General features: G+C 35.9%; 1 protein-coding gene across 1 annotated transcript; it reads left to right on the top strand.

Annotated features, from left to right (window-relative positions):
* Nucleotides 1-8,290: 8,290 nt before the first annotated feature.
* LOC131159868 (uncharacterized) lies at nt 8,291-26,475 on the top strand. Its single transcript, XM_058115064.1, has 7 exons — nt 8,291-8,867; nt 14,011-14,187; nt 14,314-14,460; nt 21,201-21,302; nt 21,387-21,457; nt 21,578-21,645; nt 25,994-26,475. The coding sequence occupies exons 1-7, from the start codon at nt 8,637-8,639 to the stop codon at nt 26,227-26,229; spliced, it is 1,032 nt and encodes a 343-aa protein (XP_057971047.1). The 5' UTR covers nt 8,291-8,636; the 3' UTR covers nt 26,230-26,475.
* The last annotated feature ends 421 nt before the right edge of the window (nt 26,476-26,896 follow it).

Below are 26,896 nucleotides of genomic sequence, written 5' to 3'. Positions count from 1 at the left end.
ATGACCATTCAGATTCTAGAGGATATGCTACGGGCATGTGCACTGGATTTCGAGGGTAGTTGGATTCAATATCTACCGTTAGTTGAGTTCGCATACAATAATAATCACCAAGCCAGTATCGGAATGGCTTCGTATGATGCATTGTATGGTCAAAAGTGCCGATCTCCATTGTATTGGGATGAGGCTTGTGAGCGGCAAATTTTGGGGCCGAAATTTGTTCAGCATACCTCTAAGAAGGTCAAGCTCATTAGGGAAAGGATTGAAGCAGCACAGAGTCGGCAGAAGAGCTATGTGGATACACGCTAGCGAAAGCTGGAGTTCAAGATAGGAGATGTAATATTTTTTAGGATTACTCTGATGAAAGGAGTGATGAGATTCAGAAAGAGGGGTAAGTTAAGCCCTAGATACATCGGGCCATTCGAGATTCTAGAGAGGGTTGGTTCGGTGGCGTACAGGATAGAATTACCCCCAGCACTGTCTAGGATCCACGATGTATTCCACGTGTCCATTCTGAGGAAGTACGTCCCAGATTTTTTGCACGTGATCAGTTATGAGTCTTTGAAGCTTAGGGATACTTTGACATACAATGAAATACTGGTTCGGATTCTAGACCATAAGGAACATGAGTTACGTACTAAGAGAATTCCTTTTGTGAAGGTACTTTGGCGTAATTATGCAGTTAAGGAAGTTTCATAGGAACTAGAGACAGAAATATGTCAGAAGTATTCAAAACTATTCAGAGAGGCTCAACGTTAAACAGGTAAGTATGGTAGTAGCTAAGTGTTTGATTTTGTATATATAGAGTGTTTAGAGTAGGTTGCTTGGTTTATCTGTCATTTTTGGTTTTAATATATGGATGGTCTTTGAGAGAGTTTTGTATGGGTATTGTAATTTTCTAAGACATTGCGTGTAACCACGGTTTTCCTCTGCCATAAGTGAGGATAATTAATAAACTTGGGACGGGGCTGCTATGTGGGTGGCCACTAGCTCTTCCTAGAGTCGGATCAGTAGGTCAATGACAATCCAGTGGATGTGATGAAAGTCAGTTAGCAAATTGTGAGGGCGAAATTTTTGTAAAGAGGGGAGAATGTAGTAACTTGAACCACGGAAATAAAAAAATAAATAAAAGAAAAGATAAAGGGAAAGAAAAGAGGGAAATTGGTTTGGCACAAGACCAAACCGTCGACAGTTTCAGGGAGTCTTAGAAAAACCATTGATGGTTACAACTATAGAGAGCAGTTTAAGTGCCAAACTGTCGGCGGTTTTGTAAAGTCCAGAAAAATCATCCACGATTTTCCTGCGGACTGAGTTACTTAAGGGCTAAGTAACATAATTTTTCTTAATAACTCTCATTTGCTCTCTCTCTCTAATTAGGGTTTTGGAAGATTCTCTCTCTTTATGTGAATATTTTGAGAAACCACCACACCTTAACGTGGGTGTTAATACTATATTTATAATTACAAAGAATAATTACAGAATAATTACAATTAAATGATATCATATGTAAAATGGAAACCAATATCCTAGAATAAATGAAATATTTATAATCACGTGAATCAATGCATCTATATTTGGGAAGCCTCGATGGAATAAGTTGTGCAATCCTCAACACTCCCCCTCAAGTTGGAGTAAATAGTGATCATACTCAACTTGCTCAGTAAATGGTTGAATTGTGTGGGTATGAGTGCTTTTGTGAATAAATCCATAGGCTACTGACTTGTGGGTATGTGAATAGTTTGAATAACTTAGTTTTGGATCTTCTCCCATACAAGATGGCAATCGATCTCTATATGGTTTGTTTGCTCGTGGAATACTGGATTAGATGTGATATGAATAGCTGTTTTATTATCACAATACAGTTTGTTAGTTGTGGGTGAGTTATCTGGAGATTTGTCAAACGTTGCTTTAACTAAGTAATTTCACAACAGGTTGATGTCGTAGAGTGGTATTCTGCTTCAATTGAGAACCATAAAATTGTTGTTTGCTTCTTGGTTTTCCAAGAGATTGGTGATTTTCCTAGTAAAATACAGTACCTAGTAACAGATATCTCTGCATCGAGCCCAATCAACATCACAAAATGCATGCAATTGAATACCACTAGAAGCTAACGAAAGGATTCCTTACCCAGATGACTGTTTGAGATAGTGCAAAACCCGACGTGCAGCATCCAAGTGGGAAGTTTGTGGCTTACCCATGAATTGACTCAATGTGTGCAATGCATATGTGTTAGAATTGGTGTATTCCCAAAAGGGGGGGGGGGTGAATTGGAACTTTAAAATTTATTCACAGGTTTAGCTAATCTAATAGCAGTATATTCGCAACCTAGGGTCTGTCTATATAGTTCCAAATGTGCAGATAAATATAATGACTCACTTCTAAAAATGAGTAGCACTAGGGCTATCCCAAGTATAGGAGTTACGTCGTGTAATAATTAGACCAAATAGGCCAGATCGTCTCCACGGGGAATGTAGATTAGTTTTAAACTAGTGCAAAACAAAAAAAAAGAAAATAAGAAAACTAATTTTACTAAACATGGTTCAGATTCAAAATTTTTGGGGGTTTTGAAATTTCGTGATGAAATTGAAACAAATTAAAACCTAAAACAAGAACATAATGTGCATAAATAGGAGAATAACTAACATACAATTAAACAAATAAATTAACTAAGCTAACCTAGACAAAAGTCCTTCGATAATAAACTAGCCTAAGATACTACTTGCACAAATATTTAAATCTAACACTAATTTTAAATAAATGCTTCAAGCAAACTCAACACAAATCATCACTTAGACTAGATTTAATGACTTTAATTAAAAAAAAATAAAACTAACTAACTTTAATAATAAAACAACCCAAATAAAATTTAACAATAACTCAAACAAGTATTCAAATTCAAGAGAGAGAGAGAGAGCGAGTAAAAGAGGGAGTAAAGCAGAAATTAGTCTAATAAGAAAGAGTTTTCAACAATGGAATAAATTTACACTCTAATCAACTTAAACCAGAATTTAATCGCAACATTAACTTTAAATAAAAGTATATTAAAGACTTAACAATGAGAATAATCTTTAACAAATATTAAATTCAAAGAGAGAGAGGATGAGAGAGGAAAATGAAGGAGAGAGAGAGATCCATGAAGGGCTGGCCGTGAGGAGGTCTCCTTGTTGTCCAGCGGCGCGTAGACTCCCCAAAAGACTACAGCTGCTGCCCCCCTCCAAAAGAATTAAATTTCTTCAACCCTACCCTATCTCCTTTTCTTTTCCATTTTTTCTTTCCTTTCTTGCCACTTTATTTGAATTTTCAAAGCATAAAAAAAAAAAAAGAAACACAAACTCATCCACACACCCAGCACCCAGCGCACATCCGCATGACTGGGTCACATCAACACTTTAATTATTATTATTTTTTTTTGGTTCTCTGTTCACAGCCAAATTTGACCTTTTTGGAGCCTATTTCTTATAAAACTCAAAACACGGAAGTTGTAGATAATTCTTTCTCCATTGTCTAAAAATTTGAATCGTATCGATCGGAGCTTGGACAGAAAAGTTATGTGTGAATTACGAACAGGTACCGGTTTTGGTTCCCGGGGATTTTCCTGTGATAAAAAATTACCAAAAATTCATAAATTATGCAATAAAACTCAAAAATTATAAATTCGGCACTTTATTAAAATATTGGATGTAATTGGACATTTAATTAAAAATATAAGCCGTAATGTCCAGATTAAGATGCCTAATTACGCACTTTTGACGCGTAATCATATAACGTTAGAAAATTAAATCATGCACATCATTCACACCATAACATACACGTGCGGTAAAATATAAAGTGCGAAAATATAAACAAACACACGATATGTTATTGGAGTTTGGCCAACCGTGCCTACGTTCTCACCTCTAGCTCGCAAGTCTAAGGATTCCACTAATGCTCACTTAACGGGTGAAGCGGTATCGATTACAACTAGGTCAATTCAAGGGGCTGACCTTAATCAACACGCCTTACTAGGATGACGCACCTAACTTTCCTAACCGGGTCTTAGCCAATTCGGGACTATTAAATAGGGCTAGTCTCCCTCTTCAGACCCGTGCCTGGAGTACAACGAATGATATAAACTTTGCGAACAAGTAAAGTACTTCTTATACTAAGCAAATTTGTACCAATATGCTCAACCACTAAACAATGCACATCAACATGATAGGAACTATAAGCTCAGTGATGTGAATGTGTGCAATCAACACTCACTACAATGTGTGTTCTCAAATAAGCACAAGAGTGTATACTAGAACTATCTTTGAAATTATATATCAATATATTTCAATCATAAGTCTAGGGTTTCAAAGATGTCTACCAAGAGTATTCTAAATATCTCAAAACAATATTTTCTCAATATTCAAGCACAAGGAGATATTCAAAAAATAAGTTTGTGAAATATTTTTACACACAAAAATATAAGCCTAAATGAGTCTTGCAATAACAATGCAAAGACCCACTTAGCTAAAAGATTTTCCCTGCATAAAGATTTATCGAATTAAATCAGTGGAAAAATCTTTACTTAACTCTCAATATGAAAATCAAATATCAACAAATGTAATGAGAGTTATAGTTTTGTAGGATCTCTCAAAATATACTCACTCAAAAAGATTTGGCAAGGGAATGATAAAAGAATGAGTATATGAGATGTGTATAAAGAAATGACACTAAAAAATTTAGAGAAAATTCTTCTTAATCAAACTCCCTAATCTTGTCTTAATTTTTGCAAATGAGGGCCTATATATAGAGATAGGAAAAATTATAGTTGTTGGGGACATATAGGAAATTATTATAATAAAAGTTTTAATGCAATTTAACCAAATTAACCCCGTTTAAATATTTTAACCATGGTAAAAATAATGGGGCAACCCGAGAGCACCAATCGACTGAAGTAGGTTCAGTTGACCGAGCCGTGTTGAGTTCGGTTGACCGGGCATAAAATGAACTACAAGTTCGGTCGACTAGACATGAAAGTTCTAGGGCGATTTTTCTATTTAGCTCGGTTCGGTTGACCGGGAACCTTTTGAACTACCAAGTTCGATTGACCGAACCGTTGAATTCTCACACGTGGGAACTTGGTCGACCAGGACGTTGTTATACATTTTGGGCACAATCGACTAGATGGTCAATGTGTTGACTCCTAGGGAGTTTTGTTGATCGAGTGAAAATGAACTAGGCAAGTTCGGTCGACTGGGTAGTGGTCAAACTATTGACCCGGTCTCGGTTCGGTTGACCGAGGGGAATTGTATTAGAGAGTACAATCGACTGAACATGCATCTTTTGTGCATTTCGGTCCTATTTAATCATGCAATCACTTTATCCATTTAACCATATATACATGTGCATGTGTGAGTGTCCAAGGATCATTTCTAGGCCTTTTTGAGGACACCAAAAAAATTTGGCGTCGATCGACCGAAGGGTGTTCCCTAAGGCCTCACTAAGGTCATGAGTTTGTGTAGGGATCTAGAGTCGTTCTAAGGTCTTTGAACTTGCAGTTCCTACATGCATGATATGCATTAAATATTACAGACCTTTCCTACTTAAATATTACAGACCCAAATTAAATAATAATGAAATACAATAAAAATGATCTTTAGGGTCTTCAAGCTTTACTTCATGTGCCATTAGTATATCTACTAATATAAATCAGCACATGAACTAGATAACCATTAATACCTGAGTATTTGTCATTATCAAAAAAGGGATATGACCATAGGGTCAACAATATGCCAAATCCGGTCTAGTGATAGTCAAATATATCAGTTTCCCAACCAGTCTTCGATATGAAGATGGATCCGAGATAAGTTCTCCATCCGTCTCACTAAGTGCCAAATTTGGTTCCATTGGTAGACTACATGGTTTAGCCCCAAGGAAACTAGTCCCTTGAAGTATCTCTAAGGAAATGAAATGAGGTTGAAATGAAAGGAACACAAAGAACTTTTTTCAAAATAAGGGAAGGAGAAAAAACAATGGATCCAATATGTGTTACCACAACATGAGAACCATCAAGGAGTCGTACTGTGCGACCAGAAACAAGAATAGAATAGGTTAAGTTAGTGGGAGAGCGCACCATGTGATCAGTGGCTCCACTGTCAAGAATCCAAAGACTTTCAGAAGAATGATGGGAGAATATAGCCAATAAAGACTCAGTAGTACCTATGTGGTTTGCCATAGGCGATGACTGTAAGTGGAGCAGGGCTAAAAGCTGTTGGCATTGACCCGGAGTAAAAGGAAGACTGCTAGTGGACAGATTGTTGTTAGCGGAAGAGAGCTGGTGTGCACGTGGCTTGGAACCCGAGCTAGCTTTACGGGGTCCAGATGGGAATCTATGGATGAAATAGTAGTGATCCACCGTATGACCTTCTTTGTGACAGTGAGTACACTTTGGTTTGTGCTTGTGGAACGACTTACCATTTTTGGTGTGGGGAGAATACCTTTTGTAACTAATGCAACCCCATTAACAGGTTGTAGCTTGGATGTTCCATTGACAATCTTCTTGAAAGACTAAACTGTAGTTACGGTTAATCGTGGGAAAAAGATCCATCAAGAGAATCTGGCTGTGAATCGCACCATAGGAGTCATTAAGTCCCATAAGAAACTTCATGGTGTGCTAGTATTGTTTGTATGAAACTACATCTCCCTTAAAGAGATTAGATTGAAGAGACGACAGTTCATCCTATAACAATTTCAACCTTGTAAAATAGGTAGCCACAGATGTATTTCCTTGAACAAGATTGTGTATTTCTTGTTCAAGATGGTACATCCTAGGACCATTAACTTGAGAAAACCACTCCTTCAAATCTATCCAGATATTTTGAGCAAGATCACAAAAGAGAACACTAGCAGAAATTTCTTTTGAAAGGGAGTTAAGAAGCCATGCTTTTACCATGTTATTGCAACGATTCCATTGTCGATACTCGACAGAAAATGTCTTGGAGGGCTTGGATATGGTACCATCAATGAAGCCAACTTTGTTCTTTGTGCTAAGTGCAATGACCATGGATTGACTCCATGTACTGTAATTGGTTTTAGTGAAGAGATTGGAAACCAAAACAATATCAGGACTTTTGGAGTTACTGAGATAAAAAACATGACTTGGATCATCAAAATTGTCGGTGCTTGTAGTATTGGCAGCCATGGAGACAAAATAGAAAAGGTTTGATTTTGTTTTGCTTTGTTTTGTTTTTGTTTTGTTTTTTATTTTTTTATTTTTTTGTTTTGGTTTGTTTTTTGTTTTTTTTTTTTTGTTTTTTGTTTTTTTTGCTTCTTGTTGTTTTTTTTAAATCTCAACCGAGGAGGTGCTTCAGTACAATGGGAAAATTGGTGCACCCATGAGTGATCTTAGCATTTGTATAAGTAAAATATATAAAAATTTGTGAAATGTAAAATTGGTGGGAACAGTTCTGCGTGTTGCTAGATTGGAGACGCAAACTATTGAAAAATTTGTGCAAGGTAGGATGTGCACCTCTCAGAAGCGCTTTCCGTAGACGGCGCCAACTGTTGTTGAATAAAAGTGTCGATAGCCTCCGATAAAGTCTCCGATCTCGATCACTTGAAAAGGATGAAGAGAAGACTGGCTTGGAAGACCAGAGGTGTACTCTGAGGGATCTCTCCGATGCCTAAGTCAGAGATTGATTTTGAGAGGTATGAAGCAACAGTAAAGTATGGTTTAGAATGAGATACCTTAGTCTTTCCACAGTACTCGTTATATATGGCGAGGTTTGACCATAGTAGATCTGTCATTTATAGCGCTTGACGTGGATCACTCTGATAATTATAGTGTGGCGGGGATCGCTCTGATCATTATAGTGCGGACGTGGATCACTCCGGTCAATATATGGCCGACGTCAATGGCTCTGGCCGAGCGGTTGACTTGGTAGGTGATTTCCTCCATTAATGCTGGACACATGCCTTCTCTTTAGGGTATGTGATATATTTGGGGTATATATGTATATATCTTAGTTTTCTAACCCTGTTTTATTAAGTTCTCCTAGCACAATCTAAATGATAAGAATGTTATCTTAAATTCAAAAATTTAAAATTTACTATATCCTTAAAAATAAAAATATTATGAAAAATTAAAATTGAAAGTCCATTCATGACTCTGTATTATCCAAATTTCCCAAACGCACCTAGCTTCCCGCGGTTCGTGTTTTTATAATTTAAAATGTGAAAAAAAAAATTCTCACAACCTCACGTGTAAATTTAGTTATTAATAATTTGAGAGTGAGAAAGAAAAACCTCTAAAATTTTCCACGTTGTTGTTTTGGTTGGGTCAAAAGTTCAAAACCCTTTGCATACTTTCAGACGCTCTGCGGCCAAAGCACGCAAGAGACAAGAATTCCAGCACGCATGCGGAGCGAATCCAAAGGACAATACCCCAGGACTAAGTTTGAACCCGTGGAAACCCTGGGGCTGGTTTTGCCAGTTGCGGCCAATTCATAACTTCTCTAGGGTTTATGCTTGTTCTGCTAATTCCACGCTTGTATTTCTAAAATACTAGCCCTTGAGGTGGGGGCTTATGGTCGCAAACAATTCCATCCAAGGGTTAAAGCTCGATGTCCTAAATCCTGCGGACGGGGAGAGTATAGATTAGAGTGCAAGTGAATATGCAAATGGAGGCTCGAGTTGGGGTTGTTGAGGGAGGCCAGAGGGCTCTGAGTTCGTGCCATGGAGGCGTCGACGGGGGCGCGAGGAAGTTCCTGCAACAGCAGCAGTCTCGGCAACATCATCATCAGCCGGAGATGAGTACTGTGTATCAGCTTTTAGCCGGTGGCGTAGCAGGGGCTTTTAGCAAGACCTGTACGGCGCCTCTTGCTCGCCTCACCATCCTTTTTCAGGTCGGTGTTTCGCTTGTTCCTTTTTTTTTTTTCGGTGGTGAGACGGAGCATTGTTACTTTTCTCTTCCATTGTGCGTGCGTTTGTGTGTGTGTGTGTGTTTTTCCCCCTGTTTTGGTGCCTTGTGTTCTGCTTTCGTGGATTTTCTTAATTTGGGTCTTAGCAAATTGTGTTGTTTGGCGTCCCTGGAATTGGAAAATGTAATTTATTAGTGCGGAGCAAGAAGGGAAACATTTGGATGGAGTGTGGCTGTCAGTGGGTTCTGAGTTTGAGGTTAAATTGGGGATTAGATTGGCTTTTGTTGTGCTTGCAAACTTATGCATTCTTCAACCCAAAATGGAAGAAGCAGGAATGCATCTGTGTTCATTGAAGGGGTAGGAGCTGTTTTAAGTTCTATGCTTAGACATGGTGCATTGATGTGATGTTAATAACTGGTTGATGATGATTTTAGCCTTCCTATATAATGGAGTTTGGGAAGAAAAAGTGGAAAGTTGTTCTCTCTAGATAAGATAATTAATGCACTGACTTGCCTTAGATAAAAAGCATTTTTAATTGCTCATATGAATGGAAGATAACCACTAGGCAGATTCTTTAGGGAATGCATGTTGCTTAAATATTGCAGTGTACAGTGTGTACATACTTCATTTGCACAGAATCCTTTTTATGACCTTACTTATATTGGGAATTTTAACCTTGACTTGACGTTAGTCAAAAAAGCATAATAAATTTGTGCAATTTTAAAATCAAAACATCACTTTGTTTTATTCTTTCTATTTCTAAAGGTTTGACTGGTGTTAACGTTTGCCATTTGAACCAAAACTCAATTAGTTGAATCTATGGAACCATGGAAGTTTATGGAGTGTACAGTCCCGATTCCTGAACCATATATTAGTTAATGGAGCTGGTAAGTAAGATTTTGAGTCATATTAGTTCCAGAATTTCAGGTTAGACCCTTGGTTTCTTGCTTTGGCCTGTTGGCCTGGTTAGGCACTGAAGGCTGGTTGAACTGGGTGTTTGCTGAAATTGAATTTTCTCAAATTAGTCAAAAGTAATGTGCAGAAACCAAAAACAATTAAATCACCTGAAAAACACAAATATGCCCAATTTATAGTGATTTGGTCCCTTGACCTACATCAACTCCCCAAGCAACTCCTTGGTTTTCACTATACCAACCAAAACTTACAATTGTGCATTTGGCACACCGCACACAGTCCAACCCCACAATGGCTAAACAAGCCACAAGTCAGCTATCATAGGCACAACAAAAACTTGGGCAAAATTCAATGGATCCAATGATCCTATAACAAACATCAAGTTATCAACAAGATATACGATAAGAATTACACACTGTATCTCAAGTTTTTTGCACAACTGTGTCTCAAGTTTTTTGCCATTTCATCAATTTTTGTCTCACTTTTTGATTTAGAGTCACTTTCACCATTATTCCATGCGACAACCGTTGCTTTCTTCTCGTTCTTTGGTTTCCTCTTCTAATACAAAGGATAGTCTATTCTATAGTGTTTTTGTTTCTTACATGCATGTCATGTTAACCCTTTCCTATCGTACCAATTGTTGGTCTGGTTACTAAATCATTAAAAACTTTAACAGGCTTTGATACCAATTGTTGGCCTAGTAGGAATCCAAGAGGGGGCGAATTGGGTGTTTTATAAAAATTGAATTTTGTCAAATTAATCAGAAGTAAATTGTGGAAGCAAAAATAATTAAGTCATCAAGACACACAAATACTATATATAGTGGTTTGATCTTCTTAACCTATGTCCACTCAAGCAACTCCTTGGGTATTTCACTATATCAACCAAAACCTGCAGTTGCGCACTTGGCACATGGGCACACAATCCATTCTTATATTTGCTAAACAAGACACCAGTCAGCTATCAAGGCTACAACCAAAACTCAGAGAACAGTCCATGGATGCAATGATCCTCTAACAAGTATCACATGATATTAAAGTGACACTTCACAACCATATCTCAAGCTTTCTATGCAGCCAACTCAGAGGTATGAAATGGGATGACTAATGAAAAATTAAGTCTTTCATGCTTGTTGAGACTTAGGTAGAAGAAAGAGATAAAGATAAAAGTTATCTCAAGCTTGATATTCTTCTTCTGCATATCACCGGCGAGTCTTCTAAAAATTCACTCTCTTTTTTGCACTTTTTGAAAATAGGCAGGCTTTTTAACAATCACACACTATTTTTTTTAATCTTTTCTTGTAAGCTCTTGTGTAATATGATTAATACATTGCCTTTCCAGCATTATGGAATATATAGTCTTCTTCCAACATCTCTTTGTGGTACTTACAAAACAAAAGTTGGCAAGGAGATATGTCCTATATATCTTACATTCAATCAACAATTAATTTTGAAATTTTAGTTTCCAAACTATCACTTTGAGGGTCAACGTATTTAGGAGAGATTAATATCTGCACACATTGAAGAGAAAAGAGGACATATTTGGGTATTGAGGTTATCTTTAGGTTCAATTTTGAAGCTTTAAAACCACTTCCCTAAACAAAAGGGAAGATGGAGATTTTCAATTTAAAGCGATAAGGAAAGCTCAATTAATAGCATATATTCCCAGAAACTATATTTGAAACTCATCTAATAGGATTTAACATTATTTTAAATCTAAGTAAGGGAATTTTCAGAAAAACTTTCATTTGTTTGACTTTTAAAACAAGGATATTTCAATTTAAATAAAAGCAAGGATATTTAAATTAAAAACATTTGGGGTCCACAAGCAAACAATAGAGAATGACTTCAAGGAAATAGTGATAACTGGCTGTAGATGAAAAATATTGCTGAAATTTAACAAAAAACAGATAGATAAAATTGTATAACAATTCAAACAGCACATAGCATGCATCATGTTATGCATAAGAGACTCTCCACGAGCCATCTCATGATTATTACTGCATTTTCCCTACATCTATTTGGCACAATAGTCAGTATAATACAAGATGTGCCACACAAGTACATAGGCATGTGCGATATATTTCAAAATGCTCTATTCTGCAATGAGAGCTACTCTTATTCCTGTGATTGCAGAGTCTGTAGGCTTACCTGGTTGAAATCACGGCAGCCTTGGGATGGTACTAATTGGATACATTACTTTCTATCACGTGGAAAAGGAAAAGATAAAAGAAAGGATAAATAGGGGCTGGGGTAGGGGCAGTGTATCTACAAGACTAAATCTTGAAAGCCACACTACCATGAAAGAAAAAGTGATCAAATGATTTCCTTTCCATTTGCTTATTACCTAGCTATTTGGGAGAAAGTTTGCTTCTGCTTATTTAGGTTGTTCATTGGCAAGCATTTTTCCTTTGCCTCCATCCAAGTATGAAATCTGGCATTAGTTGGAACAGATGATATCCACACCTTTTGAATTGTGGACCATTTCCCTTCTTCAATGACCGGGCAATCAGATGAAGTTTTACTGAGTCAATAGTAACATTCTAGGGCTTTGGTTCCCCTTTCCAACAACCTACTATCCTATATATTTAACATAAAATTTACTTTTTTTTTTTGGTTGTTTTTTTGGGGGGGGGGGGGGGGGGTTGGGTGCCTTATTTAATGGGAAGTTATTGCTGAAGTCAATCTCTGATCACTTCTTAAATTGTGTGAGTGATTATCGAAGTCATCTTTTGACTTTATGCTGCCACAATTTGGAATAATATTGTGTGATTGCTGTCACTAGAATGCAACAATTAAATGTATTCTAACCTGTTTAGTCAAATACAGGCTAATTTGGGTAGTGAACTTCATAGAAAATGCAAGTTCTTTTCCTAGTTTTGGGTTGGACAAGAACTGATCCAGTTGACCCTTAACATTATTTTGTCACTCCTAATGATGAATTGCTGTATTCTTTAGGTCTATGATTATTAAAAATAAACTTGTATGCATGTTGAACAATGGTGGATTGTGGTTTTTGCTTTTCACCAAATATATACTTTTAGATAAACAATGAATTGTATTAGAAGATGGGAGAGTATACACCAAAAAGAGTAAAACAAAGGATTTATAAAACTAAAAAAAAGAAAAAATTGCTCCTTTTACAAGATGAAACCAGCTAGAAGATCACAGAGAAACAGAAAACAACTGAATGAAGCAGAGCCAACCTATTCTGCTCTAAGTCTTCCAAAGAAACAAGTAAAAAGAAACCACTTGCTGACACCCACAGTGACGCAGGATAAACAACTCACTGAAACAGAAAACCACTTGCTTTTCCCCATATAATTCAGAAAAAAATAGTAGGTTTTATTGTGGAGTCAAGGCATTGCTTTTAAAGAACTTGGAAGTAGTTTTGTATTGTTGTCTTGAATGTGTTATTCATTCTTAGTTGCCTTCCATATGGTCCCTTTGATGCTTTTGGCCTGGTGATGACTAAATAACCCCACTGTGGCATTTTTAAATTGCTGTCAACTTAGGTCTTTCTTCCATTGTTTGCCAAATATGGAGCCATTTGTTGGTTGCAGTAGATCTTTTTCAGTATACTACAGCAATTTGAGTGCTGATTTTCTAGATTTTCCATGATGTCAACGGTTTTCAATCATCACATTGGCAGGGAATATTTCAGAAATTCCTGGTAGAAATTATACCCCCTGTGTTCTTGTCTGGGTATGTCAGTTTTCCTTGCCCAAATTTTTTGTTTTTATTGCACACATCCATGGAGCCCATAAACACATCTGAAGCTTTGTACTTTCCGTCAATCCATATGATTTTGGTACATCTATGTTGCCAAACTCTCACCAGATTTCTTAATTATATCCTTGGTTTCAAATTACTTCTGTAGTGTGGATCCTCACACTTTATCATATATACCCATTTGGCTTTGTTATAGCTGCATTTCCTTTCATAAATTACTAGCCATTTTGCAAAATCTATGAGTAGGCTAAGTATAAGAAATTTTACTCTTCTTTTTGATGGGTAAGGTGGAGAGAAGGTGGAAAAAACTGTTGAGATGTTAGCATTTCCAGTTTGGATATCTTTGTTAGCTGGTTTTTTTCTGATTATGTTATTGTATATAAAATGTGGAGAACTGCATGGGTATGAATTAAAATTGAAAAATGGAACTCATTTTTACTAAAATAGATTTGGCTTATTTTTTGATATCATACTACTTTCAGGTGCAAGGTATGCATTCTGAAGTTGCAGTTTTGAGCAAGGCTAGCATATGGCAGGAAGCTTCACGTATTGCAAATGAAGAAGGGTTCAGAGCTTTTTGGAGAGGGAATCTGGTTACCATAGCACACCGTCTTCCTTATTCTTCAGTCAACTTCTATGCTTATGAAAACTACAAGAGTGTCAGTGCAAATTTTCTGTGAATCCTCACCTATATACTGATATTACGAGTCTAAATATAAAGAATACAACATTGTGTTGTCATTACAGTTTTATTCTTATTATTTATTTTTCCTTATCCTTTGCAGTGGTTACAATCTATTCCTGCTCTGAGAAGTTGCAATGGAAGTGTGAGGGATTTTTGTGTGCACTTTGTTGGTGGTGGGTTGGCCGGGATAACAGCTGCGTCTGTCACATACCCATTGGATCTTGTGAGGACACGCCTTGCAGCACAGGTAATATCTGCCTAGGCTTTATTGAATTAATAATTGTGTGAAGGCATTTGATTTTTATCAGTTTCTTGATCTGTTATAGCATCCTCATATGTTTTCTCGAAGGCATTTTTTAGCATTATTTGTAAGATTTTTACTTTCTATGCTTGGCTTTCTTGCCATATATTTTGTATATTTGGCAGTTTTCATCATAATTTTTAGATGAGTATGATCTGTTGTTTTCTTCAATTTTTTATTCTGTCTAAATCATTTATTATGTAAGCAGTAGCCAGACACTGCCAAGTGTTGAATTTCTCAATGAAAGACAGTATATATGGAGACAATTTATAGTATTATGCTCATTCCTGTTTACTTATCTACACTGTGATATGAAGTGACATGTCAGTTTTTCCTTATCCCTATGAGATCTCCAAAATTCCATGCTTGCATGGTGTCTGTTAAGACAGTGGTCAGAATGCTGGACACTTGTTCCCTTAAATGTTGTAGGAAATTTTTTTTCCTGGTTATTTGGTTTGCTAATGGTAATGATCAAGTTGCAGCATTGAAGTTTTATTTTTTTCCCTTGTTCTTTAATTCATTCCACTTTTTTCTAATCTGTTCAGTGCCGTTGGACCTCAGGATTGCACTATTTGTGAGTTTAATGTACTGTAATGGGCTGATGAGAATAGGGTAGTACTGAGTTATGCATGCTTTGGGAAACACAGCTTGTAAACACTAAGGGATTGTTCAGTTGTAGCAGTTTTCATATTCCATTCTCAGTTTTACCAATATACAAAACCGCGACCTTGTTTACTAGTTTAGTTGTTTTTCAACAATTATATAGCAGAGCTGGAGACCAATAGAAGGGTGTTTTCCATTTTTCTATAGAAATGCTGGAAACTGGAAAACAAGGTGGTCTTTTTTGTAATTATTTAGGACACTGATGGAAAATGAAAACTCTTTTCCACAACTAAACTGGTCAGCAGTTTGTCAGGCTAGGGCTAGATGCTTATTCCAGGCCATAAATTGGATGAAGGGGCTCACACACCAGAAGGGATTTTCACACTTGAAGCAGCCTATGATGATGCCCAAAGTCATATATGAACATTTATGCTTGACCTATGAAACACGAATATGGGTATGGGGATATGGAATATGGATCCAGGGTATGCAGATGAGGGAAATTCGTAATTTGAGATTTGCTATGGCAGTAAAATGTTTATAATTAAATATATATTTTTACATGTATATTATGTAAGCAGATATTTGGATACTTTGCCCCTGTTTTGAATTTCTTAAAAAAAAGTGCTTAAAATAAGTACTTGTACCAAAAAGTAGTGTTTGGCATGTGTTTATATAATTACTTATTATAAAAAGTACATTTTAAAATTACTCTTTTTGGGGGAAAAAAACGTGCTAGATAGATGATCTTCCTTTTTCAGATTTCTCCTCCTCCAAGCCTCTGCATAAAATGCTCTCTCTCTCTCTCTTGCTGGAGACAGAGTCTGGCCATCTCCTCTTTAACGCCTCAATCTGCTGCAATTCTTTCATCCTTGCTCCGATCGATATGTGTGTTGTGACAGCTCTTCGATTCCCTCCTCTGCTATGTGGACTTTGATGGAAAGCACCTCGATGGCTCCACCATTACCCCCAATTGCCCATCACTGCCTCTGATCTCTCTATCTCTACTGCTCCACCTGTGGATAAAACCACCTCCGATGCTTCCTCTTCCTCCTCCGCCACCCCTGCCGTCACCATGGCCTTTGCTTACTCCTTCTCTTCTGCTCCTCTATGCCCTAATTATGAAACCATTTTCTTTTTCCATGTACATGTATATAGAAAACATTTTTGCCTAGTTGTTTTGGTGTAAATAACAAATCTGTTGTAATTGTTGAGACTCATTTTATTGAAAATAACAAGTCTGTTGTTACTGTAAACTTGTGTAAACATAATCTGTTTTCAAAATGTTATCTGATTTGTTAATTAGACAATGTTTAAAATGCTAATTGACTTGTTAATTAAAAAAGTATTAAAATTAAGTAACATAAATATTAATTAAATTGTTAGTTAGAACCAATTAAATGTTAATTAATAATACTAATTATAAATATTAGTTTATTAACATAGTTTAACGATCATATATTATTTTTTGTTAGATAATTATACGTTAATATTAATATTATAATATTATTATAATAAATTCATAAAGCACTTATGAAAAATATTAATTAAAACTATTTTTGTAATTAATAATATTATTGTTAACATGTACCTTTCTCGACCTTTTAGCTAAGATCAAGTGTAATAATATTATTGTTAACATAACTAATAATTATATATTATTTTACTATGCATAATAACATATAAATTATAATGAGATTATAGAGCAGTTATAATAAAAAGAGTAACCAAGCGCCATTTATTTTGTTAGTAACGTACTTTTTCGTAAGTGGTTCCAAATAATCCATTTGGCCCAATATGGAAACCAAATTTCAAACAATAGAGTCAAGGGATGGTTGGTTCCTAAACCCAAATGCATTTAGCTGATTAGTAGTTATTATGTGTGTTTATTAGTTGTAGGCTTTTGTTTATTTGGGGTTTGTTTGTAATAGATGTGTCTTTTTGGGCATTTTGTAAATTTGTTCGTATCTTCAGAGATTAATTTCTAATTTTCTTGTATCTTTAGGCTTTTTATAAGTAGGATGTGAAAGACATGTAAGAGGTAGTTTTTGTGAATTTGAATGAGAAGTGTACTTGTGTTCCACTCCCTACCCCCTCTCCACCCCATCCTACAACTGCATCTCCTTCCTCCTCCTCTCTTCTACTTGTCTTCTTCCCATCTCCTGGGCTTCTCTTCTCTTCCCTCTGGGAGTGTCTTCTGCCGTTCTGGATCGTCCTTGCTCTGGTCGGCATCAATACATAATATTCTACCTTCTATTCATCTAAAACAGATATAACAACTATCAAAAGACTTAAATAGAATTCGAAGCAAGTAGAAGGATTTAAATGATATTATATCTATTCATTACTTGATTTTTTTAATTTATTTAGAAATTGCAATTAAAATAAATTTCACATATAGTCGATGCCATGTAAAATATTTGATATCTGGACATTATTTTGACAGGATGACTGCCCCAAATTACTGAAAGAATAGATTATGTTCTGCGCTCATTTCTAAGCGCAAAATTGCCTCATATTAGCAACTCAGGCTTTGTTTGGAAACATCTTTGCTTCCTACAATCCTGTTTTTCATGTAATAATGGAAAATATTTGGTAAAATTGTTTTCTGTTTTTTTTTTTCAAACCATGTTGTCAACTTGGGCAGATTTTGAAAGCAGTAAAGAGTTATATGTAATTAACTACAGTTGTGCAATGATTTTTATTTTATTTATTTATTTATTTCTCTTTCTGTAATTGAAATCAAAATGAAAAAAACGTTCCTGTTTTCATGAGAACAGGAAAGAAATAAAAAACTGCAGTTATAAAATGCTCCCTAGTCTAAAGTAGAATCCTTAACCATCACTGCCATCAGGTGTTGATCCTATTGTGTTTTGATATATTGGAATTTTTTTGATCTTTTTACTACATCGTAAGTCATTTGGTTGTGCCCAACCCCCTTATTAAAAAGCAGTTTTCTTGTCATTCACTGCTGGCTGCAAATGCTGAGCAAGAACGGCCTCTTAAAGACTCATCTAAGAGTGAGCAGGTCCAAGAGCGATGGACAAACTAATGTTCATCTTTAAGACACTTTGGGAGTTACTATTGGGTTATTGCATTCAACCTATTGAGAAGCATTGGATTTATTTGTGCCCAATTCCCTTTAAAAAGAAGTTTTGTTGTCATTCATAGCAGGCTTCAAATGATGAGCAAGAATTGCATCTCCATGCCTCTAAAACTCATCTAAGAGTTATTAGGGGCCAGAAAAGAGAAAGAAGTTAACAAAGGAATGTTGATCTCTTAAGACATTTTGGGAGCTACTACAGGGTGATAGCATTCAACTTGTTGAGAAGGATTGGATTTATCAAGAGCCAAAGAGGCTTTGATGTGATGGTCTTGGGCTCAACTCGGGTGAGGTATTGTCTGCTTTGACCCACTGGCCTCACGGATTTGTCTTATAAAAGGCGCCTCACATAGTTGGAGCCCAAACCCTTCTTATAAGCCCAAGATCTCCCCAATACACATCCGATGTGGGACTGTGACAGACTCTTTCGTCCGTTCTCTGATGTCCTTGCTAGAGTGATCTCCTTAATAAACATCCGATGTGGGACCACAACAAGCTCTCCCGTTCGATCTCTGTTACCCTCATCAAAGTGGCTTTCACTTTTGTGTAGGATTCATTCACATGATAGTACCTCCAGAGCGAATCCACTCACATGATAGTACTCCCAGGGTGGCTCTAATACCAAATGTAATGGTTTTGTGTCCAACGTCGGTGAGGTATTGTCCACTTTCATGCGTCCTGAGTCCTCCAAGGATAAGTTGAATCTCCCTGCCTCTACCTGTGAAAAAAAATTATGGGTAGCCCCGGTATCCACCATGGCATGGGTGATCTTCCCATTGATCTTCAAGTCCACAAACATCAACCTTTCGCCTGTGTAACTTTTGGTGCTTTCGCCTGCTTCTCCTATGCGTTCACTAGCTGCGTTGCACCCATCCTCGGTGTATCCTCCTCTTCCTCATCATTCTCTAATGCTCCTTTTGAGATGAAAGCTTGCAAGGCATTGCGTGATGACTTGTGAGGGCATTCAGCAAGTCTGTGAGGGCTTTGACATAAGAAGCATGAAATCTTAGCTTTACCATTGGGTGTGTTCGACCCTTGAGATGATGAAACTTACTGTCAGCTCCCCACTTTTGAGTTTGCCCTTCTTGAAAGACTTTCAGCTGTTTCCATCCATGCTACTCTCTTTGGATGAAGTAGAATTATCATTAGCATAGTCAATCAAGCATTCTGCAATAGCTTGTGCGGTAGAGTTGTCTATGAAGTTTTGTCCTTATGGTTTCAACCCCTCAAGAAAATAGAACAACTTGTCCTTCTCTGACATGTCCCGTATATCCAACATCAAAGCAGAAAATTGTTTTATATATTTCCTGATTGACCTAGTATGCTTGAGGCCTCTCAGCTTTCTTTTAGCATTGTACTCAACATTCTCAGGAAATAATTGGGCCTTGAATTCTTTCTTCAAGTCCGCCCAGCAAATAACTATACAATGTCCATTCTCAATTTCATTGTAGTTGGTATGCCACCATAGTTTAGCGTCACTAGCCAAGTACATGGTTGAAGTATTCACTTTTTCTTGTTTTGAATTCGTCCTCTTAGCACAAAAGTACTGTTCCATATCAAACAAGAAATGCTCCAATGCCTTGGCATCACGGGCCCCCCCATACGTCTTGGGTTCTAGTATCTTGATCTAGCCAAACTCCAGAGTGTTTTGAGTTTCCCATAGCACGGACCATCACATTCACATTTGCAATAAGATCAACTTTCTTAGCCTGCAAGGTCTTTACAACATGGTGGAGGTCCTTTGACAGACTCACCATGGAACTTTGTTTATGTCTTGGTGATTCCTCCTGCTCATCAACATGTTCCATAAATTGGGTCATCTTTATGGCCACATTGTTGGCTGCTGTCTCAGCTTGTGCTTCTAGCACTCCAATTCCAATTCTCTCGGCATTGGTTGGCATTGTCACTTATCAAAGCTTTCCCAATCCCATAACTAAGGCGGCTGAATTCATGTAGCAAATAACCAGGTTCTGATACCTAATGGGCCCAACTCCAGTGAGGTATTGTCCACTTTGGCCCATTGGCCTCATGGATTTGTCTTATAAAAGGCGCCTCAAATAGTTGGAGCGTAAACCCTCCTTATAAGCCCAAGATATCCCTAGTGACACTTCGGCATGTAACTAGGGCTGTCTGTGAAAGAATCGTAGTACTAAATGAGATGCTGCCTACAACCTGGCAATGATTAAGTTCACTGTTGGGAATAGGAATATCAATTGAAAAGTAAATGGTCTTTGATTGAAGACCCAAAGCAATATCTGAAAAACTGGCTAAGCATAACAATTATCATTTCTATTTATTGTGGAAGATTCTAAGATATTGTAGGAACCTTTTTTGAAAAGCATTGTATTTTGTGCTTTTACACAAAAAAAAATAAAAAATAAAAAAAAAATCACAGATTAATAATATTTTTGTGACTACCATATCAAAGGAAATGTGTTAAAAGAGTAGAAGAAGTTACTAGTTAGCACATTTATGTTTGGTAAGAAGAACAGTATGTGCATAACTGAAAAATAGGTGAGGGAAATATTTAGGTGTATGCCTGAAAACTGTTATGTTAGTACTAATACTAGATTTGACGAAAGAGTAACATGGAAGAATAGAATAATGAATTTCAAGAAATTCACTTTAGAATGTGTTTGGAACTAAATGAGATAACAGATGGATTAGGGTACTTGGCTTAACTTATGTACCTTTAAGGTATTGCCATGTGCTTGAGTAATTGTGCTTGTCGAGATCCTAAGATGATTAATTTCCATTACATAAATTTTGTTTGTGTTAAATTTTTTTTTTTTCTATTTCTATTTTCGTGGTTTTTTATTATATTTAGAGTTGTCCATGGTTGAAGAAATTAGATTGCAGGCATGATTTGTGGCTGCCTATTTTCTCTACTTTTTTTTTGTTTTTTATGTTTTTTTGTTTTTTTTTTTTTGTTTTTTGTTCTGTTATTGAACTCTTAACTCATTAGTTTAGAACTTTGCAGACAAATGCGATATATTATAGAGGTATTGGACATGCGCTGCGCACAATTTGCAAAGATGAAGGTTTTTTTGGTTTGTATAAAGGAGTTGGACCAACCTTGTTGGTATGCTTTTATTCTGGTTTTATTCATTTTTTGGTGCTCCAATTTCAATCTCTGAATGCTATTGAGATAATTTTTATGGTGCAGGGGGTTGGACCTGGCATAGCACTAAGCTTTTCTGTTTATGAGAGCTTGAGATATTCTTGGCAATCTCGAAGGTGAAAATGCTGTAATTGGATGGACTTAGCTTAGGCATGACATATGCCCTAATATGTCCTTTTTTTCTTCATTTCGTGTACTTAAGTTTGATATTTAGTTTTCAATTTTTTTGAACTTAGGCCCAATGATTCTTCTGCCATGGTTAGTCTTGTTTGCGGCAGTCTTTCAGGAATTGCATCATCAACTGGTGAGTGATCCATACTTGACAATTGTGCCTCATTTTTCTTGTATTTTTTGTGGGTCCCAATTGTTTTTGGGACAAAAACTGAAACTAAAAACTAGAAACAAAAACTAAAACTTGAATATCAGTGAAGCACTTGGTTCTTTTTCCAAATTTAAAACTAAAAACTTGATTCTTGCATGTTCATTTTTGCCCTTCAATCAATTAATAATTAATTATCTTACCATCCTTTAATCAACACAAAAAATTTTCATCATCAAGTGCTAGATCTAATGGTTTTTTCTTTCAGCCCAACTCCGGTGAGGTACTAGCCGCTTCAGCCCTGGTCATCATAATTTTATCCAATGAAAGGCATTTCATAAGGTTGAAGCCAAGACCATTATATGACCAACATTTCCCTAGTACATGCTTGATGTGGGATCCTGAGCTAATCAATATAATAGTACCTTTGTTAAATCTTAATAAATCGAAAACTAGAAAAAAATTAAAATCTGAATTAATTAAATGATCAGAATAATGAAAAATGAAAAAGAATTCAAATAAAAAAATATTGTAAAAAAAATAATTACCTTGATAATTATATTTTTTTAATTTGAATTTTTAGAACTCTAGCAATCCTATTGTATGTGAAGCTTGAAAAATGGTGAAAATATTTTTGTGGATGTTCTTAATTACCTTGATAATTATATTTTTTTAATTTGAATTTTTAGAACTCTAGCAATCCTATTGTATGTGAAGCTTGAAAAATGGTGAAAATATTTTTGTGGATGTTCTTTTCTTACTTTTCAAAATTTTAGAAATTTTAGGGAATGTGTTTTGATTTATTTTAAATTGTGTTTGTTTTTTAAGTAAAAAAAAATTATGCACTGTGACAACGATTTTAATCCACAAGTAATTTTTGGATATTAGGTGTTGTTCGGTTCATGGGATCTTTGATGGTTGTTGGGAATGTGGTGCCTGCAGCGTTCCACTCCCATGTTTGTTTTGCGTCTGAAAAATAGTCTACATCACTGTACAGCAATATCACATTTCCTATAAATGAAGCACTGCACAAAGCATGGGAGGTCCCATTTTCATGCTCATCCATTTGTAGAGATGTATGAAAATTACCAGCAATCTGAAAACCGGACTAAAACCAAGCTGTTTACATTTTGGTTCAGTTTTTTGACTAAATAAATATCGATTTTTGGTTTTGGTTTCAGTTGTGTGTGAAAACTGAACTGAAAAACTGAAATATAAATGTTATTTAATATTTTCACGCTAATAAATTTGTGTAATAATAATTTATTAATATTTTTACTTCAATATTGAATTTTAATTTATCGATTTTTCTCTCATAAATGTGGTAGAGATATTTTAAGAAATGAGGGGGAGGACTGAGGAGGGGTTTTTTATAGACGAGAAGGTTCCCTTACCTTGCATTTTATGTGAGACAAGGGAGGGTTGCATCTGCACTGCACAGTGCCCAGCCTGTGGAGTAGTGTTGCCTGCTGGTCCCTGCTGTGTTGCATGCTGCTGGTCCTTGCTGTGCAGCATACTGCTACCTGTGTAATTGTCCCACATCGGCTGGGAAGGAGAATGGAAGAGCCTTCTCCCTCTTATATATACCAACCCTCATCCTTTTAACTTACATGATCGTAGGCTTCAACAAATTTAATGTAAGTTATTTGGCTCCAACATCTCAATTACCCATTAATCGTTTTGAATAATTTAAAAAATTTTAAATCAATATTTAACCAAGCCAGCCGATTAAACCGATGGTTTGGTTTTTATTGAACCACTAATTTATTATTTGGTTTCAGTTTATATTAGAAAATCGATTAGCTTCGTTCAGTCATTGGTTTTTGCTAAGATCAGCAAAATTAACCAAACCACCCAGAGATACCGTGTGCATCCTGTTTTTTGGGACTAAAATGTCTCCACACTCCACTACTATTTCCTGCTGAACGTAAATTGTCCAATATTATTATAACTGTACGTGTTATGATGTTTATAATAATACATTGTTGTCACACTAAATAGAAATTAATTAAAATTGGAAGTAATATTGATCTTATTATTATGTTATAATAATATATTTTAAAATTATATTATAATATATTGTATTACTAGTTATATTTTTTGCTATTGTATTCATAAATAATGTACTTCACTGTTTATATATTATTACTGTGCTATTATGATATCTACAATAAAAGAATATTATAATATTAAAAACATAAAGTTATATTATGTTATGTAATAAGTAATAACTAAGTAAATTCTTATTCAAAAATATGGTAATGCAATTAAATTACAATATTATAGGTATCAGAGTAAAATATTACAACATTAGAATCTCTTATATTATGAAGATATGTCAGGCTTTTAGAAGTCAAGGGTGTTTTAGTACTCATTGAAATGCGTAAAAGAATTCCATGTTGAACTTAATACAAATATGGGTATCTTGTGTACATTCTCAGCAATCCTATAATGAAAATTAAGAAATAATATTCTAATGAGACAGTCATTCCATTCCTAGGAAAATAAGGATGTTTTTTAGAAAAACCCCGTGAAATAAATGGTGTCTTAAAGTATTTTGGCAACAGGTTTTGACAACATAGGGAAACCATTGAAGAAACTGTGGTTTTATATTGTTGCCATAACTATTGAAAACAGAATAGAAATTGGAACCAGCAATGCAGAAAAAAACACGTTTTTGCCACCTGTTTCTTAATTTTATTGTTACGAAAACAAAAATAGGAAAAAAAAGAAGTTACCAATGGCGCAGTTTCTACTGTGTTGAAGGGAGATTCTTAGTTGTAACGTTACTTCTATATGGCATCTAGTGATTCTTTTATAACTTTTCTCTTTCTGTCAATTGGTTGTAATTATATATAATTCTATCTGCTGCAAACATTGAAAATTTTGTTTAGCTCTGGATTTAAGCATAGTTTATGTATGCTAAAAAATAATCTGCTTCTCTGTTTGTAACATTATTGAAAATGCATTGTTTTTCACCTAACTTTTGAGGCATCAGAACTAAATTTGTGTTAAAAATGTTTTCTTTAGCTACTAGTTGGTGATTTTGTGTATTATTGTCCAAGGTTTTGGTATGTTCTCCCACAGAATTATTTTTAATGTAGTATAGTGATTGAGGACGGCTGATGGTTATTAAACTGGAATATATTTTTTGAATTTAGACAGAGATCCAATAACTTCACTGCCTATCTTCTTTCAATTCTTTTTATTAATTGACCGGCATAAGAACCTTTCAAGTGTAAAGACCGGCATAAGAACCTTTCAAGTGTTTGTTTTCTGCCTTTGTTTTGGCTGAATAACTTCTGTTCTTACTTCCTTTTAGCATATTTGCTTGGGGTCCTTAATTCGCATTTGTTTTGCATGTCATGGGAGATTGTGCCTTTGATGGTGGGTTCGCCATTGAATTACTGTTTCCAAGAACACAAGTCTAGCAGATTACTATTGTAATTAAAGTGTACTTGCATTCATTATTTCTTGATATTTCATTTGATTTTTGTAATGTGCTGATGAGTATGCTGCACTGTCCCTTCAAGGCCCTTAGAACTGTGCAAACGAAGAAGTTTAGTTTGATTTGATTCATTTGTACTATATGATAGGATTGAGGGTCTATTGCTTTGCGGTAGCATATGGTTCTTGCTGCTGGTTGGTTAGGACTCTTGGTATTCTTTGTCCTCATTCAGAACTGGGGTGTTCTTGCTGCTGGTTGGTTAGGACTCTTGGTATTCTTTGTCCTCATTCAGAACTGGGGTAAAGCTAGAAACAGTTAAAAGGCTTTAAACTCATTAGGAAAATATGGCCTGGTTTTTCTTTATTTTGTCCATATTTCTCTCACAAAGAACTCCATGGCATTCAACTTATCCCTTGCCTGGACTCTTGACTAAAAAATTCAGTTGCTGGGGTTGGTTGCACAAACTGGGGGTTTACAACTGTGTCTAGGTGTGGAGATTTGTCTGACCTCATGATAGTGTTGGCAACATGACATAGGATTGATCGAGGAAATGAGATAAAAGATGCTGTCGTAGATTAGGAGTATCAGTAACATTATATGCCATTAAATCCTGTAGACTGGAGGAACAAGCTTCCATGTTGGATGCTACTGAGCTTATCCCAAAACTGATTAGCTAAAGCTGTAGAATTTCTGAGCCAACTCACAAAGATCATTGTTAGAACCTTGTGAACTCCCAGAAAACTTGTATGAATATTCGTATTGCTGGCATGAACTAGATTATAATCACTGTAATTGTGTAAATTGATGATGGTAAATTTCACCCTGCACTTTATGCCCTGTTTTTGTGTTTGTTTCAACCTTTTTCTGAGTATTTATAATTTGCAGCAACATTCCCACTGGATCTTGTAAGGCGCAGAATGCAGCTGGAAGGGGCTGGTGGTCGAGCCCGTGTCTATCAAACTGGCCTGTTTGGGACAATTGGGCACATAATGCGGACCGAAGGCTTGTGCGGCTTGTATAGAGGGATACTGCCAGAATACTACAAGGTTGTACCTGGCATGGGAATAGTCTTCATGACATACGAGACACTAAAGATGCTTATTTCACGTTGGGGATACTGATAATTAGCAGTCATATTGCATCCTGGTGCCCCTTTTTCAACCATAAATTCTGCTGATCATGTTATCCATCCTACCTTTTGGATGGAAGCTTGGCAAGCACAAGTTTTAATTTACAGTATGATGTAGGTAGAAGAACACTTGTTTTGGCAATATTTTACTGAGCACTTCCATGGTGGTAAATTTTGTGGCTGCTGCCATGGTAAACATTTTTCCGTATATAAATCATATGCACCACCACTCAACAAATGTATTATGTTATAGGATGTAGGCATTCATTGATCGTATTATCACAGTTTTGTGCTCGCAGCAGTGATCTTTTGACCCTGTGTTGCTTCTTAGTAGTATTATTTTTTAATCCTTGAATTTGTAAAGAAATGGCTGGTGCTGAAATATGTATCTTGTTCTCTTGTATCAATGCCTGCAAAAAGAAGATACATTGCTGATAAATTTAGTCCGTTGCAAACTCTCTAGAGTCTGTCAGATGGTAAAATGAAGGTGGTATTAAAAAAATATTTTGGTTTACTTTTGAGGGAGTGGAAAATTTGATGAGGAACCTCTAATGTATATGAGGTACATAAAAAAAAACCCACAAAAGATCAATTTACAATTTGGTTACATTTTTTTTTTACTTGTTTAATATAAGTCTTGAAAATTTTTTAAAAAAGTT

This window comes from Malania oleifera, chromosome 7 (assembly GCF_029873635.1).
Source record: "Malania oleifera isolate guangnan ecotype guangnan chromosome 7, ASM2987363v1, whole genome shotgun sequence".
Classification (NCBI taxonomy): Eukaryota; Viridiplantae; Streptophyta; class Magnoliopsida; order Santalales; family Ximeniaceae; genus Malania; species Malania oleifera.
The sequence above is the reverse complement of the archived record's forward strand: the minus strand, read 5'-3'. Positions and strand labels throughout refer to the sequence as shown.